Raw genomic sequence first — 18,524 nt, 5'->3', positions numbered from 1 at the left:
AAAATGGAAATGTGTGTGTATAGTTACATTATCACTATTTTACTATTAAAGGTTGCAATAAAGCTGAAGCAATTCCATTTTGACTTTTTTTTTTTTTTTAATAAATTGATTTGTGCCTTTTTTTTTTTTTCGGTTTTATTTTAAAGATTGAGAAGTGAAACTTTCCCTATTTGTTGCAAAGTGACTATAGGTCCTACATATAGGTCAGAAATCTTTCTTCAAATATTCTGCCAGAATTGATTAGTCTCAACAAAACATTTCAACTTCAGTGAAAGTTTTTTTTTTTTTCAACATAAAAATAATGCTCTAAAAACATTTCACCACCCATACTACAAATAAGCAATCTCTATTATTATCTATTATTGTTCATAACCCCTATTGTGGCCCATTCTATTTCAGCTTCTTTTCCACAAAAATGAGCTGAATCTTTAAAATACTGAATGCTGTAAGTATGGAAATGCATTGGGCAAAGACACATTGAGATGGAGGAAAAGAGTTGGCTTGTTAAAGCAAAATATTAAGCCTTCCCAAAAGATGTTCTGGTATCAGCTGAGCTGTATGTGTGGGACCAACAGATATACCCACACGTGTCTTAAGAGCTTTGTACTTCACAGCCTCCTTTGAAATAATACTACATGCTTTGGAAATTGTCATGGCAACAATGTATTTCTTTACAAATGGAAATAGTATAGTAAATAGGCATATAAAAACCCCTTACAACCCGACAATAACGTAGCTTAAGCTTGCATGCCCTCCTTCATTGAAGAACAGAAGTAAGGGTGACAGTAGCATGTGAAAAATCCACATACATAGCAAAATCCTGTTTAAAGGCCTCACACACAACAGTGGACAAATGAAGGAAGTGACATTTAAGCAGCAGGACCACCTCCTGCTCTCATTAAGTTGACGGACTTCAGAGGTGGGCGAACCATCTTGGTGCAGTACAAGAAAAGAGTACTCAGCACTTCAGCACCTTGACACTGCAGAGTGAAGCCCTAGTTAAAATCGAACATAAAGTATGCCATCCATGCTCTCAGGTGCATGTATGACAGTCACATTTCTTGTCTCTGCTGAGTTAAAACATATTGGGTTCATCTGAAATTGCTTTGTTGAATCTGAAACCTGCCTTGCTGAATTTACTAGAGCCTGAGCCTATTTTATGTTGCAAAAAATAAATGGGAGCATGTCAGAGAATCCTACCGTGTTTTTTTCCTGTTACTGTGCTAATTTCACAGGTGCACTGTAGACACCTCTAAGCAAGATTAAGGCTATTAATCTGTTGCAAAGCCATGGCACATAACTGGGGATCTAACTCCATTTCCACAGCCCTTTTTACCTCTCATCTATGCTGGCATAAAATGGTGGAAACACCATGGAGCCCAAAAGTGCCAACACGATAAAATTTGCACCTGAAATTTTCTGTATTCTAAATACATCTTTTCTTTCTAATCCTTTTTTTCATTTGTTTTTAGAAATATTAATTGTTAAAGGTGACCTTTACATGAAACAATTGTTTTAGAAGCTTCAGAGAAATAACCTGAAGGGTCTCCTGTATCGTCATCTGCAAAAAAGCACTTCTGCTAACACATTTTCAGTAACCAAAATTGCGTACTTAAAAAAAAAATAATAATTTTGACAAATATTCCCACACTTTCTCTTTTACCTCCATCTCAGGATCCATTTAATATTATAACAGGGTTAGGAATAACACTGTCTAATGTCTTTTACATTGTCAAACTAGATAAACAAAATGCTATTTGCAACTTCACAAGCTCTTATAGAGAGCTCTTACAGAGTTTGTGTCATTTTCCCTCTTTAATATCAGATGAATGATATATAATAACTATTTTATTGTACTAATCTGTCACTGAAAAAAAATCAACCCAGTATTTCCATGTTCAACTCTACTCTGAAAGTAACTAAAAAAATGAAGACTTCCACTTCAAAGGCTATGATCACCTGAATGACTAATTTCTATACTACTCTTCATTAAAATTTTGATTTGTAATGAGGACAGAAAGGTACAACTCTAAAATGCATAAGGCTTCGTTAAAATTGTTCTCTTTGAAACCAGTAGCAATGCTCTTGCCCCAAAGTGGCAGAAGAAGCACTGCAACAGAGCACTTCTGAAAATTCTGATTTATCAGCCAGGGTATTTCTCTACTAAAAGAATAATATGTTCCAACAACTGTAACTAGTGATGGTTTTAAAGCCCTATCCACAATTCCAGATCTCTAACAATAAACAACTATCCAGCAATCATCGACGTTCAGAATTTAAAATCAAGAAACTCTTGCAGTTTTTCACAGTCAGGGAGGAAAATAAACACATGGACCATGATCCTACCTGTGGGTCAGAGAGTCGAGAAAGGTCAGGGTACAAGTAGAATTTTATCCCCTCAGAAGCACCCGGCAATGTTACTCCTCGAATCAGAAGAATCATCAGCATGATATAGGGAAACGTGGCTGTTACATATACAACCTAGCAAGAAGAAGTAATCATTAGAAAAATATTTTCTTACAAGTGCAATAAAGAGCATCCTTTATTTTGCTATAACATTAAAACAAACAAACAAAAAACAACAACAATAACAACAAAAAACAGCACAATTAAATCATTTTCTGGAGGGAAAGGGGCTTTTGACGCCCTTGTTTTCATACAGGTCAATTTTGTCCTCCAGCCATATTACCTTCTTGTAAGGAAAGGTCAACACTTTTTTATAGAGAGACTGCGAAGTTCTCTAAGTATATTATTTACTCTTGGTTTGTGACAGGCAACTAGCCACTATACTACATGTATATAGTGTACATATGTACTATACCATGTACTATTCCAAACACTGATACAAGAAAACTGATTATCATAACAGATAATTCATTGCATAATCTTATACGTATTGCATAGCAGTATCTGCAGTGCACTCTCAGTCACCTAGTAATTACTAAGCTGGCATCTCATAAAACTACTTTGTCTGCATGTGCATGCTTGAGTAAAAAGTATTTAATCAAGCCTAAAGGTTAAATACTATGTATATCCCCTGGCAATTTGCTATATTACCTTTATCATACAAAGCACCTTAAGGCAGGATTTCTTAAGTGCTCAAACCCAGCAATTTCTATTTTCACGAATGAGATTATTTCAAAAATTATTATACTTTGTACATGGAGAGCAACTGAATGTTTCTGGAAACCTGCAAGTTCTATTTTCTAAAGAAAAAAAAATAGCAGAATTTCTCCTATTGTCACATACCTGAGAGCCATATATAACTATTCAAAATTGAAAATGGTTTAGCTAATAGGTTCCATGTCACTACAAATATTCCCTTTTAATAGTATTGTACCTTAAACTTAATTTTCCATTAGCCTTTGTAACTACTTCTACCTGTGCAAACTAGATAGAAAACATCCTAAAATGAGTGATGCTCTTACATATCTCTGCCTTGCACAAGTCAAAATTATGTAAGAATGTGGGGGAAAACACGGTAAAAAAATATAACTTGCATAGCTCTCAAATACAGGCATTTTAAACTAAAGAAGTTCATTAACTGGCTCATGCCTATTTAAATGAAAAATATACATCAGAGAACATACCCATAATAAGAAAAACACATTTTCATTGACAAATTAACTGAAATTTGATTTTCAGACAGTGCTGTGCACATAATTCCAAATACAAAATAAAAAAGGGGAAGTTAAAATCACACAGCAGAGCTTCGAATGTGTCTAGCTGCCCAAGTTATAATTCAACACCTTATTCTTCCTGACCTGAATAGGAACTAAGTACCTACATACCTTTCAGGTACCTTAAGCATTTTGAAAATACAAATCATTATTTTCCCAGGAAATTGAGCCAACCAATATAATCCTATTGGTTGCAAAATCCTGAATTGATTAATTCATAGGTCAATACAGTGCAAAATAGACAGTTTTATCCCAGTGTTTCCATCTATTATCACTGACTGTTAGTGGAAAAGCAAACCTAACTGAGAACAAATAGAACTTGTCTCAAAGAGAGGTTGTATCTCTACAGTGAGGTTCCAAATAAAAACAGATCATGAGTTACTAAGAAGTAAAAAAGAAATACAGAATGGACATGATTCCGATCTGAGTCTTGTATTGGGTGGAGAGGACAGCATAGCTAGAAATGAATTTTCATGTTTTTATATTTAATTCTTTGACAGCTATTTTTCTTCCTCATTTAAATCAATAGTTGTTTATAATGGGAATAGTCAGTAGAGATATCCATTCAATGACACAGAAGGTATTGCACCTGAATGCCTATTAGTTTAAAAAGTAACATTTCATTGCATCATGCTTCATTAACTATACTAGTTTGCAGCCTACTATCTCTTGAGCATCCTGCCACTGCCTTGAAACATTTTACATTAGTAAACAGATTGCAGTTTTGTAAAAACAGATTTCTTCCCAAGTGCCTTTGGATGTATTTTCTCACTCACATCAATGAAGAAGAGCTAAAACTGCTTATCTCTATGAAACATCAGGTAAAGCTACCCTTGAACAGTCCACAATCCCACAGCAACCATCCAGGCTTGCAGAGCTACACTTCAGTTTCCTGCTTTCTTTTCAGAATGCCTTCCATACCTATTAACATTATTGCAAGTACTAGAAACACAACATCTAACACCTTTTATTATAAGAATAGGTGTCCGTCAGCTTCAGAAGAATGAAGACTCTCCTTCCTTTCTGGTTACCATCTAGGAAGATGATAGGGAGCAAGACTGCCTCAGTATTTCTGGCAATAAATGCTAATACAGATATCCGAAACAATGAAAGAGATAAAAAAAAAAAAAAAAAAAAAAAAAGAGATACCAAAAAAAAGCACAAAAAAATACACCGTTACTGAGCCAACAGACATTGTTGGTGTTAATGCTCATAGAGCTCACAAGGGTATTAGTTTCTCTGGGACTGCAGCGGGCATACATATTGTGCTCAGAAAGGGGAGAGAAGGCCATCACTTGTAGGTGGTGTTTGAGTCTCCCTGTGTGTTAAGCCATTTAATTCCATTGTGTCCAGCGTATCAGTTGTCACTGCACTAATTTTATCATGCTTCTCAAGAGCTCATAAGGTGAGGGAGGATGAGGCATTTTAGAAATCATATGCCATTATTATCATCATCACATCTGTAGGCATTAAAAGTTTCTGAAATTATTTTCTTTTCTTTCAGCACATCAAACCTCTCTGAATATAAAATGTGAACACAACTGTTTCTAATTACACTGCATCCTGTTTTAATTGACTTTAATTGCTTGGTATGTTAATTTGCATTCCAATGCTCAAAATGCTTTTTTTAAACTCATCAGAGCAATGCCAGCATTAAAGCAGTTGGAAACAAAATAAAAATTTCTGGGATGGTGGTTTTTCTACCAAGTTCTGTTAGAATATAATGGAAGGGCAAATCCACAAACATACTTAGATATATAGCTATGTAGAGAGGCACCTGCTAGGACATCTAACAGCTCATAAACAGACTTAGGTGCTTAGCTAAAAGTGCATTAGGACCAAGGAACCTGAAAGTAAACATTCAAAAGCATTGTGGTACTCCTGACTGCCATGAACTTGCACTACCAAAGTACCAGCACTTCAAGTAGTAAAACCTGAAGAGACTGACATGCAATTTAAGTTTAGTTATAACGATAGGTATGTATCTATGCAATGGTTTCATGAATAAGGCACCATGAGGGTATTGAGAAATGAACTAGCTATCAGTTTGCATCTTTTCATACCTAAACATCTTTAGAAGCATAAACCAGACGCGTGGATACAAATTTGGCTACTGGGACTGTTGAACTTCTTGTCCTCAATGAAAAGGTGCTTTTCTGAATGAATAAGGAAGATGCCCTGCATACAATTTACTGAGCCCCACAACTCTAGAAGCCTAAGAACAGGTTTCTCAGGCTACAGCTACTACAGAACATGTCTGCCAGGTATTCACACACTACATCACAGCAGCTTCTTAGCATAAGTGAAAAACATGAGGCGGTGGACTTTAATCCTTTGTTTGGCTCGTAGTAAAACCATAACTGAACTAGAATTCCAAGAACAAAATATAACTTTTGGACGTTAAGGAAGTTTCATCACTGTCCTGACAACATAAGAAAATAACAGCACATCTGTGAGATACCAATGAAACTCAACATTCAAATGGTTACAAGTCTTACACAGCCTTGGCCACAGCAATAGGCTAGCTGGAAAAATAAACAAAGCAATATCGGGTATTAATGTCAGCATTAAACAGTGATACATGGAGCTCATTCATTTCTGGTTTGGACATGAGCGCTTTTATCTGATTTTCACACAAACACGGGAATCTATTTGTTTTCATAGAATCATAGAAAATCTTGGGTTGGGAGGGACCTCAAAGCCCAACTAGTTCCAACCCCCTGTCATGGGCAAGGACCCCCACCACCACCAGCCCAGGCTGCCCCCAGCCCCATCTAGCCTGGCCTTTGGCGCTGCCAGGGATGGGACAGCCACAGCTCCTCTGGGCAGCCTGGGCCAGGGCCTCACCACCCTTCTAGTGAAGAATTTCTCCCTTTTATCTAATGTAAATCTACCTTTTTTTTTTTTTTTTTCTTCGGTTAAAACTCTTACCTCTTGTACTATCACTGCATTCCCTAATAAAGAATCTCTCAGTGACAGGATGTTAAATAAATATCCTGGTATTGATCAGACCTCATCATAAATTCATTTTATAAATGGAATAGAAGTGTTTAATTTTACTTGATGCTTCAGAAACTTACTGTCTTGCTAATCCTCTTCCTTTGAATTCCCCTATTTTTCCATTAGAAGATAAACACGACATAAGAATTGCTGGCAATTTGCCTAAACTCAGAATATATTGAAAATAAGACCTGACACCATGCCCTGCCCATCCTTTACTTTTGTCTAGAGTTTTTGACCTATTGGATAGTTGTTTAGCTTATTTATTGAACACTGAGAACTAGACTGACACCGCCAACTTTGTCAAGAGAAGACTGCTGAGCAGTCTTCAGATATCAGTGACATACAAAGATTGTCTAAAAAGGAAAAATAGAAGACAAAATTATACCCACACTACAGAGTATACCCATGTGAAGAGAAACAATTTGAGAACCAAAATTTCACTGCCTGAGTAATGACAGAAAGAAGAAAAATTTTAATCCTGCTTCACAATGATGATGCAGAATGACATATCAGTAAAAATATAGAAAAATAATTATCACTGTCTGGCAATTCTAGCACCTTTGTGAAAAGGCCCAAGTCTACCTACGTGGGCATGAATTTCATCAACATTAAAAAAAATGCCTATATGCCACAGTTAACCCAGCCATCCTGCTCCACTAGTAATTTTTCAGTTTTGCAAATATTAACTTCTTAGATATTAAAAGCAAATGATAACACCACAAGATTTTCTTTTTACAATCACCATAGTATACTCTGAATTTTCCCATACCACATTTGAAAAAAAGCCTTTTGCTGATATGACAGTATAGCATCTATGGATACACAAATCACAACTGAAAAGAGGTATTTTCAACATTAATTGGATTTACAAGAAAAGTGGTATAAAAGAATGACAGCTGATTCACAAGTTTTTGTAACAGTATGTCAAAAGGGAGAAAATATATTTTGTAGATCTGCCTACGTTTTTAAGCTAAAATTTCATATGCAGAAAAGAAACTAAACCAAAAACCCAACAAAATGTCATATGCGTGGATTTGTAAGGTGTATGATTGGCGATGGGGAAGGAGATAGAAGCAGCAAAACAGCTGATTTCTCTTTTCTCTATGTGTTTTGTAGATTTATTCAGCATCATCTGCTGTGTCTTGTTTGTTGATCCACAGAGGGAAATTTGCTCAAGAATAATCTTGTGAACCATCCTTGTTTGCTTTGCAAGATGTTTGCTTACAAAATGCAGAATTTCTTCTAAGCTACCAATGAATCATGTGTGAGTGGAGACAGTTTCACTAAGAGTAAAAAGAAGTTCAAAAAAACAACACATAAGAAAATTTAACTGGATTTGAGAACTGAGAAAAGTTTCAAAGAGGAAAAACTCAATAGGTACCCATGGTGCACTAGAAAACAGGGTGCAAGAAGGGATGCTTCATAAAGGTACCAAAGAACTTTGATAAATGCACAGTGATTACAGGAAGCATAAGATTCATCATGACACAGTAACACCAGCAAGGGATATATACTTCTGATGCCACATCACAGTAAGTTTAATGGCTGGGACACTAAAAAAATCCCTATCCAGCAAAGCTGTGCAAGTCCTTGTTTATAGACAGGTGGTGCTGAAGGCAATGAATATATAAATGTTTCAGAGTCAAGCTGAAACAGTTTTCTTTACAATTAAATGAGAACTCCAAATATTGAGACAAAAAAAAAAATAATAATCTATACCATTCTGCTTTGCATTTTGTTTTACTATCCTTTTTACTGAATAGGTAAAAGATCCCTCTTGATTGAAAAAAAAAAGCACTTAACAAGCCAAAGTTATTATTCTTAAGCATCATTTGAAAGTCAAAAAAAGGTGATTTTTTTTTCCTATTTCTTTTCAGCATAAATTACTCTTTAAATTGGGTCTGACTTTATGAACGTTCCAGCACTTCCCAAATTCCATTTCAACAATATATTCTGTGCCCCCCAAAAAATAAATAATCCTACTCAGAAATTCCAAAAGGGCAATAGGGTGCTGAAAGTTTTGACTAAGTGCGACCCTCGTGCTCTGTGAGCCTCTACCAGGCCAATCCAGGATTTCAGCGAACACTGGAAAACAATGAAAAAGTACCAAAGACAGAAAATAACAATGGACTGCAGCAGCTCACATTCCCACTGAAGTGAACAATTCACTTAGATGATGAGCTGTTTCTCTCCATAAATATTCCTTAAGCAGCACCAAGTTTTCTAAATATGTTACTTCAAATTATTTCCCAATTAATGAACACAGCTGTTTTTCTTTTTCTCTTTTTCTTCTTCTCCAGATTGCCAGGATCTATGAAATCAAGATAGGTCTTATTTCTTCTGAAATTGCTCTTTAAGCTTGTCAGTCACTTTGAGGGGGCATACAGACCTTATATTTATTTCTATTTTTAATATTGTCTAGTGCAAATATTTTTTTTTATTTATTTTTTACTTTGTTTTTTATTTTAACAGATATTGCTACCCCAAAGCATTCATTTGTTAGACTGGTTAGAAACCAAACAAATTGTCACAGATATGGTCTCATAGATGTCAGTGCAAGTATCCTGTCTTTTATCTTATTTTATTTAAGGAGTATTTTATCTCAGTCACAAATGGGAGATCATAAAACTTGAATAGCAAATGAAGTACCAGTTTACTGTGACTGTGAACATGTAGAAGAATATTTGTATATTAGTTTTGCTAACAATCTAGTGCACAAAATGGAAGACCTGCTTGACAGTGGTGTGCAGGGAGAGGAAGACTGCTATTGAGAAAGCAAACTTGAAGTATCTTCACTAAACTCATTACTGCAAGCAAAAGTGTTTATGTACAGCTCCCATCAAGTAGGGAATTTGCAGAGCCACAAATATCTCAAAATCAAAGACTGCTATTTAATCAAGTAAAAGTCAACTTTAAAAATCAATCAGGAAGAATTTTAAATATAAATTAGGACTAATTAATCAACTGAGGGTTGTTTTTATTTTTCATTTTGTAAAGGTCTTCAAAAAGTTCAAGCTTTTATAAATCAAAGCTGTTCCTTTTCAGAACCTTCCAGGATTTTCAGACTTCTGAATGTCATCCAGTCTGCCCTTATACACCAGCCCTATTAATTATTGTATATTAGTTACAAATACAGAAACCTGAATTTTGCTTAAATAGCTTTTAATATGAGCTTGGTTTCTGACAATACCTGATATAAGGCAATTCCATTCCTATTAAAAGAATTTACAGGGGGTCAGAGTTATCCCTTACTTGCATCTGAATTACCAGTTTTGTTACCAAGTTTAGACAGACAGAAATGAGGGACTCATAATGCACTAGGTGGATTTGATTTCTCAGCTATTTTAGACATGCCTGTCCAGTTCTCACTGAAGTCTCTAGTCAGTAAGTTCTGACACGTTCTGAAAATGTTTAACCTGTGAAGCAGATAAAGTTGCAAAGGTCAGAACAGGACAGGAGATGATTTTCTTGTCCCACAAAAATTTGTAACAGCTTGCACTGGGGAAAAATAAATAAAATACAAAGAACTACTAAGGAAAAAAGAAGACTGCATACAATCTGACAAGTGGATATAATGCCATCCAGGGCTACAAAAAGGATTAATAGGTGAGGTTTCCTCTCTAGAACTTGTCCTGCTTCAGCTTGACATAAAAAGTAGACGATGCCAGTAAAGACAAAATTTTAGTAAAGACAAATATTTTAATCTGAGCATACTACCTGCACAAAGGTCTCAACTTGGAAGTAGCTAAGAGAATCAGGCACTGTAGCCATCATCTGAGGAGCCATCAAATAAATGTATGACTACCTTAAAAATCTGTAAATAATTGCAAATATTAGAAATTTGAAATTATACTATTGGAATTTGAAAATTCTCTGAAACGTTGCACCAAAGCTAGTCACACGAGCCTTTTTTTTTTTTTTTTTATAATCTAGTCAATCCTTCAAACACTCAAGTAGTTTTGCTAGTGGCCATCTCTAAATGATTTATCAGTCAATTCTGCACAGTGCTTTCTGAAAGTACTACTGCATTATGCATTTACTGTGCAGTAAATACTGGTAAAAGTGAGAAGAAAAAAAAAAGCAGGCAAAAATACATAGCATTCATCTCTCTTATTTCTTTTCATAATTTTTGTAATTACAAAATAGTTTTGTATTGGGAAGTTCAGGATAATACTGTGTTCATCGTGTGTTTGTCTAGCCACAGGATAACAGACAATTTCATATCATCCACTGAGGAATACTGGTCCTTATCACCATGGTGACTGCTGAGAAACGTATTCACCCTAAAATATTTGCAATCCTATGTGTGTATTAAGTATAACTGTAACAGCTATATAATAAATAGCTTTGCCACTTAAACAAGTATTCTTATCCTCCAGAACTGCAATTCTCCACGTTTCCACTCCCTAGGACTACTACTTTTATTACAATGCTGTTAGTCACATTTATAATATTGTACCTCGAGGCTTACTACACCGTAACTTCCCTACTACTGCAGACTCTAAATCTAGCCCTTAAATCACCTCGAGGCCCACTTGTGGAGCACTGGTCTGACGCAGTATGCTGCATTTTAATTCTGCTGAGCTTCACATTCTAATAGCTGATCTGACACACAGGAAAATGAGAGGAGTCACACAATGAAGACATTGGCTTAGACTTAAGATTATGTTTCTGCTACCAATTTATTTTTCTATCTTAGGCAAATGGTTTGATCTCTCTGTTCTCCCTTTATGCCTTCAGTTCAGCAGAGACCTCTGACTGACCGTTAGGTGAGGTAAATGCAAGGTCTCCAGGGAACAGAGGCATTTCACAGTGCTCATCTGAAACGTGGCACAATGTGGTTCCAACCTCAATAAGGCACTCCAGGAACAAACAGCATACAGACCGAGTTGCAAAAAAAAATAAAAAAACTGAACTGCTATCAGCTATCAGATAGCACCAAACACATTTTCTAACTGCAGGAAATAAGTCAAAAAAATTTACTAGTTAATTCTTTATGTCAGACTGCTATAGCAGTGCCGTATGCTTTCGACATATGACACAATCAAGTAGAATGATATGTGGTTTTTTTTTTTTCCTCTTTTTTTTTTTTGTAAAAAAAAAAAAAAAAAGATTAAAATGAATAGCAGGTGCATTTCAGCCAACTCATTTCTCTGGGATGTGTTTCAGTAGCAACCAGCAGCTGCCTGAAGCTGCCTTTGTTGCTCGTGTAGCATTTTATTTCATCAAGCTTTCCCATTCTTAAGAAGGAGTTTGGATTCAATCCATGTTAGTTGAGACTGAGGTGGTATACAGAATTCAAGTTGTAAATCTCTCAAGAGCTGCCTTGTAAACAAGACTTCTACTACAAAGACATCTTTACATTGTAGATAAAGCTGAAAATCTGACCTGTACTAGCTACAGAAACTAGAGACTGCCTTCCTGCTGACAGGAATTTTATATAATACTAACCTTTACATGTAGTGCCATGGAGATGGGTATCTACAAACTGCTTTGTAATTTACTAGGAATAGGACAATCTTAAAGCTATACAGACCACTGCTAGCTGAGGACAAAACATCTGCATGAGAATAGGGCATCATATCTATTCTACTTCAGCTGAAGAAATACAAAACTGATGCATCACTAAGACAGACGGTGCTATAAGTGTACACCAGCTCTCATGCTTCCCTATTTTGTTGCAAGACCAAGGAGTTATTCTTGAATGTTCTTGTGAAGAAAAGATGCAAGTAATATTTCAAATATGGAAGTCAAGATTCAACAAAAGGGATTCCAGCATCGGGATTTCTGTATGCACATAAGGACGTTAGGGCAGAGTTGACCGTACAGCTACCTTTGTAAAACAGTTTCATAAAATGAACAGTTCAAAAGCACAGATATAAGCAGTGTCATGCATCTGAAAGAACTAAGTTTTAGCCCTTACGGTCATATCAACAGTGACTGAAGTACACAGAACAACTTATAGTTTAGCTCCTGTTTGACTTATGTATGTATTGTTTGCTGATTTCTTTTGGTAAGGGATAAGAGAACTTATGTGGGGCAGGTTTCCTCTGTAAATAGAGAAATACAAAGAAGTCATGTAAGGAACAGTCAAACAATGGACAAATGACCAAACTACAGTATTTCTAAAGTCTTTCTCTCTTTTTTTTTTTTTTTTTTAAATTGACTCAATCTATGTATTTTTGATTATGAGCTAAAAGTGCCTGGTAACTTCATGGAGAGAGCAGATCCATGTGTTACCTTTAGCCAATCAATTTCTCCTATAGAGATGCCTCAGCATTAATCTGTGCCTTTTGGTTTCACCTTAACTTTTTCATCAAATTTCACTGCATCACCACTGAAAATATCAAGGCTGTCCTCTCCCTCTCCCCACCACTTTTCTCCATATGTTAGCTTCACAAATCAGGTGATTTCTCTACCCCAAAGTTCTCACATGTGCATGTGCCCTGAGTTGTCCTTCAGTGCCCTGAAACACACTTTTGACTTGCTTGGGCTGTGGACCAGGGCTCAGGACCAGACAAATTAAAGATTCCTATAAAAATGGACCTCCACCATTGAGGTGCAACTGGGTAAGGGATGAAATGACAGATGCAATTCTTACTTAGGTTTACTATTTGATACTTTTCCCAGTTGCCAGACAGAAGTTTGCAAAAACCATTTTCAGAGAAGCACAAAAATCTTCTTTACTAACAAAACTGAGGTGTCCTTAAATGCTCAGTGCACAGGAGAGTGAAAAAAAAATCTCAGTAGCTGTTCTAAAACCTTACACAGAGGAGGCGGATAGCAGGAACTCTGCATGCATCTCATGAATGTTCTACTTTCCCTCTTTGAATACAGAGATCAGTCTTGGACAGAGTGTTAAAGCCTCGCCGTGAAGGGCTATTCTTTGCTATTACTTCAGGCTAAAACAAAAGACACTTCAGGAGATACAATCATTGCTGCCTAGTTCCTTTTCCTGGGCTCCTACAATGGGCCCCAGTTCTTTTTTTTTTTTTTTTTCTTTTCCTTCCATACATCTTTCTCCTTCTGTCCTTTTACTCTTTCTTTCTGCCTCATTGAATCTATTAAGGTCTTTATATAGCCTGCTATTGAGAAATAAATTTTCTTAGGGGACTACTGACTGAGTCTTAACTGCTGGCACGCAAGGCTTAACTCCTGATGGGAGGGCAGGAAAAAATGATGGGTAAAAGGTATGAAAAATCCATGTCTGAATTTTGGGTCTTAGAGCACACCAGATTCCTTAGAGTGTCTTGCTGGTAATCAGCTCACAGGAAAGGAACATCCTAATTCTAGAACAATTCATAGAACAATTCACAGAACAATTCATAGCAGCTTCACAGAATAGCTTGGGTTGGAAGAGACCTTAAAACCCATCCAGTTCCAACCCCCTGACATGGGCTGGGACATCTCCCACCATACCAGGTTGCCCAAAGCACCATCCAGGCTGGCCCCAGCCTTAGGCACTTCCAAGGATGCGGCACCCACAGTTTCTATAGGCAGCCTGTTTCAGTGCCTTACCTGGGTAAAGAATTTCTTCCTAATGTCTAACCTAAATCTACTCTCAGTTTAAACCCATTGCCCCTTGTCCTATTGCTTGCACTGCCTGATAAAGAGTCCCTCTCCAGCTTACTTGTAATCCCCCCTTCAGTTTCGTTTCTCTTTCATGCATTAGGCTTGACAGAGTTGTGTCTCTGCCCACGTCTCCTACAGAAAAATGTACACTTTTCAATTATTTTACTTAAGTTCCATACACCAGTTCTTTCTGCGTAACCATAACTTAGAAGGCACTCTGTCATCAACGAAGTTGCATTGCTATGAAACAGATGTAAGATTGGGTCCTCTCTTAACTGAGGATCACCCAGAGACAAAAATAAGAGCACTATTCCAGCTTGCCAATTCTGTGATAAACTATTTCAGACAACAAAGCTAGACACAAACTCAGTGCACTGCAGTTTACTACAGATCCAGAATAGACCTGCGTGCAAGCCAAAAAACTTCTCCCTCTGGGATGATAAACTAGCTTGCACAATATGAGATAAGCAAAGGAGCCAAGAAGAAGCCTGAAGCCTGTCTGAGCATGGAGAAAGATCAATCCAAGAACCCAAATCCAAGGCGCTTTCTAGCATAAAAGGAGAGGGAAAAAAAAAAAAAAAAAAAGTAAAAAAGTCTTTACTGCAAATGCAGGAGGAGGAGGGAGCAAAACTATAAAAAGGAAGTAAGGCAGAAAAGTTTGGCATTGAGCAGTGAGAGATGACACTATGCTCAGCCAGACAGCTTACGGTTTCTGCTTTGAACTGCTCACACAACTTTCCCCCCCCTTCAACAAGAAAAAAAAAAAAGTAACCAATGTTTAAGTACAGTTGAAGTTTTTTTTTTTCCACATTTTCTAGCAATGCATAATGAGGAGCTTGATTTTTTAGACTGAATTCTCAAAAGCCCAGGTGTCTACTTTGTATGGAACTATTCAGGCATATCTGAACTGCAGCCTGTGACAGGTGGTCTTCAAAAGCACTACAGAGTGAAAAGGCAGGTCTCTCCATCTTTAGTTAAACCTTACTGAAATGTAGATGTTAATTATATTTTAGCACAATTCATTAGCCATCTTATGCACTCATTATAAATGATCTTACAGTTTTCAGTGATTCCTTCCTGCCCATCACTTTTCACAGATTAACAATAACATCAAAACTACATACAAAAGCATTTTCCTGTTTTTGTTAATAGGTCTATGTCAAGACAGTCCAGGCAAACTGACCACACATTACTGTTTTCTCCTGTCTCTGGTCTTTTAACGTATAAAATAGACTTTCATATAATTCCTTGACAATTTACCATGAAACGGTCCTTCACTGTGTCCAACTCCGTAAATCAGACTAATCAGTTGAAATAATTAAGGAATAAGGAACAGCACAGCATTGTGAAGGACAAGTGCCATGCAGTTACAAAACGAATTTCACGAAGTCCAGCTTAAGACCCTCATACACTTTATATGTAAAGCTTAGGTAAAACACTCAACCCAGGAAATATCTGAGGGTTTATATGGAATCCAATCAAGTTTGCTTAACGTGTTGTTTAGAATAAGACAAGCTTCCACCAGAACTATTAGGCAGAAAAAAGAAAAAAAAAAAAAAACACAACTATGGAGAACTTCACAGGTTAATAGGCAATGCACTTACACAGGAAACAGAAAGAAAACAATAGCCTAAGAGTAAAAAAAAAAAAATATGCCATCGCTTACATGCATTCAACCCAATATACCTACCAAAGGTAAGCAGTAAAACAGTACTGCTATTCCCTTAGGAAAAGAATGTTTTTGGCTTTGCCAAGTGTTTATAACTTTTCCAAGGATATCATGGTAGATGATGAAATACTTGAATGAATAATGGAAATCACAATTAAGAAAATGCAGAATGCCTCCTACTTTTATGTTAATATGTGATAACTTCATCACCAAAAAAAAGCTTCCAAAGCAGTGTAATCATTTGTAATGATGAATTGCAGCTGATTTTATTAACCAAACAGTATCCTTTTTAGAGATGTAATGCATAATACGAGGCTATCCAATGATAAATTAAGACAAAAGACATAAATATTTCATGAGGAGATGCTGTGTAATCATTATTCTATTATTTCAGGTTTTGACTTGCAGTACTATTTAATCAAGCATCTTAGACAACTCATGTTTAGAGAGGGCATCTATATCAGTGCTTATTCTTACATAGCACTTAGATGTGTGAGCACAGCCATACTCTTCAGCCGTGCTGTCTGTGCTATGGTTAATGGAGTACCTGAAGAGTGAAAGATATAAACAGAACCATAAAAATATCTTCTAACATGTTTTCAAGTCAAAGCTTGATGAGATGGTGTACAAGACATTAAAAGTTGATTATGATAAAAACAAACAAACAAACAAAAAAAAAAAACAACAATGAGCAAATCTGTTTTAGAACAACCACAGCTTTTTCCAGGACACTCAGCCTTGTAGCTCCATGTCTACTCCTCTAGATTGTTTTGCAGACACTTGATACCTATGAAAGCTATGAAAGACTTGATCCTTTCTGCAGGTCCTTGTGCTAACTCAGGACAACATCCCTGGCCTTAACTTTCTGCATCAGCTTCTATTTCCATTAGCCTCCCCTTATGTTGTAATTTTAAAGTATAATAAGAGGAGAAACAGCATAAAGCCTACATATTCTAAAATCAGGATGATCTTGAACTTCAGGGAACTCAACACAAAGGATAGGAAGGGATTAAAAAATCCGGAAGTTAGAATCAGAGAAAAAGAGAAAATAATATTCAGTGATTATCCTCTGTGATACATGAATTAGTTTTGGGAAAACAAACAAACAAACAAAAAAAAACAAAACACAGTCTTTTATGAGATTTATCTTTCTTCCAGATGATCCTGGAGGTCTATGAGAAAGCTTTCTTAACACTTACAAACTAAGAATTGAAGTGAAGTACAAAATTATACAGAAGAATTTTCTTTTGCGGTTTGAGTCTAGCAAAAGAACAAAAGTAGGTTCCTTATAATAATCATAATAATGAGAATTCATTCAGGAAGACTAAAATACACAAGTCTTGATCTCAGTGGTCATACAAGTACTATGACTAATACTAAATAACTCCAAACTCATGAAGCTATGCAACAATATTTTCATTCTAACCCCTCCTATCAGAAAATGCTGACTGCAAGTTGACTGAGATAAAACAATAAAACCTGACCTAAAGTAGACTATTTTATTTTTTAAATAAAATGTTTTAGATGATGTATCCCAGACCATAAGCAATTTTCCTTCAGCTATCCACTTTTTTTTTTAGTCGGTATTGCCCACACAAATTACATTAGCCATATGCTATCGGAAGCAATCACACTTATTGGTGTGATTTATGGAGGATTTCAGTGCACAAACCGGAGTGAATTGTAAATCTGAATATAGCTTATTATTTCGTAAGTAACATAGGCTTTTCAGTTGTTTGCTTTTTGTAATCAAACCATAATTTGATTATAATAATAATAATGCATTTTATTGCTGTTTTCATTGTGTAGGCCCTATATAAAAATAACCAGTATCAAGTCAAAAGCAAAGAAAAAAATGGCAGGGTAAAAATTCTTATTACAATCTTACTTGTAACATTACATATATTTTGCAAAACAAAACTGTCTTTTTGGCAATGTTTATCTGTGATATTATCCTTTGGCAGACCCATCAAAGTATTCAGAAGATTTTTCACTGTTCGTTCATTAAATACAACTTTTTGCTGTAAGACTGAAAGAGTCTTGACATGATTTTCCCAGAAACATAAACATAGTTGAATATGAACAAGGGCAGCTTATCACCTTTATTACACACTGAATACTCACTGTCTAAGCCAGCCTTTGGATCAAAATCTATTACTCACTAGTTTGGCTGTTTCCTTTTTACTCTGAGTTTAGCTTTTCTTTTTGTGGTTTGCTTTCAAACATTAGATAACATACTTAAAAATGCGAAGTGGCAGGTGTAGTAAAATGTTCTAATACTTGAAAATGACAGTAAGACTGAAGGTTGCATTTTAACCCTTCTGATTTGACCTTTCATCATCAGTGGGCAGAAGTAGCACTCTTTTATATAGCACAGAGAACAGAAGCATATCATTCAACGATATAAAGACATGAGCAAGGTTGATCAGTTGTCCCATGGCTGTGTGACATACTGTATGCTGATTAGCTGCCACTCCCATTCATGAATAGGCTAGTAATGCTGACTAGGAAAGAAAGACTCATGAAAACAAGATAGGTTTTTGGATAGTGTAGAAATCTTTTCAAGTTATTCTCTATGCAAGAAAAACTGCTATCACTCA

General features: G+C 36.1%; 1 protein-coding gene across 1 annotated transcript in view; it reads right to left on the bottom strand.

The window, feature by feature from the left end:
- Window positions 1-18,524, bottom strand: part of SLC6A11 (solute carrier family 6 member 11) — a gene marked incomplete at its 3' end in the record, with an annotated part of 94,508 nt that overhangs the window by 50,215 nt on the left and 25,769 nt on the right. The window contains exon 7 of the mRNA XM_082768504.1: window positions 2,347-2,481. Coding sequence (XP_082624630.1) covers window positions 2,347-2,481 — 135 coding nt within the window. The remainder of the gene's footprint in view (window positions 1-2,346; window positions 2,482-18,524) is intronic.

Source organism: Aythya marila (assembly GCF_965140915.1).
Source record: "Aythya marila genome assembly, chromosome: 10".
Classification (NCBI taxonomy): Eukaryota; Metazoa; Chordata; class Aves; order Anseriformes; family Anatidae; genus Aythya; species Aythya marila.
The sequence above is the reverse complement of the archived record's forward strand: the minus strand, read 5'-3'. Positions and strand labels throughout refer to the sequence as shown.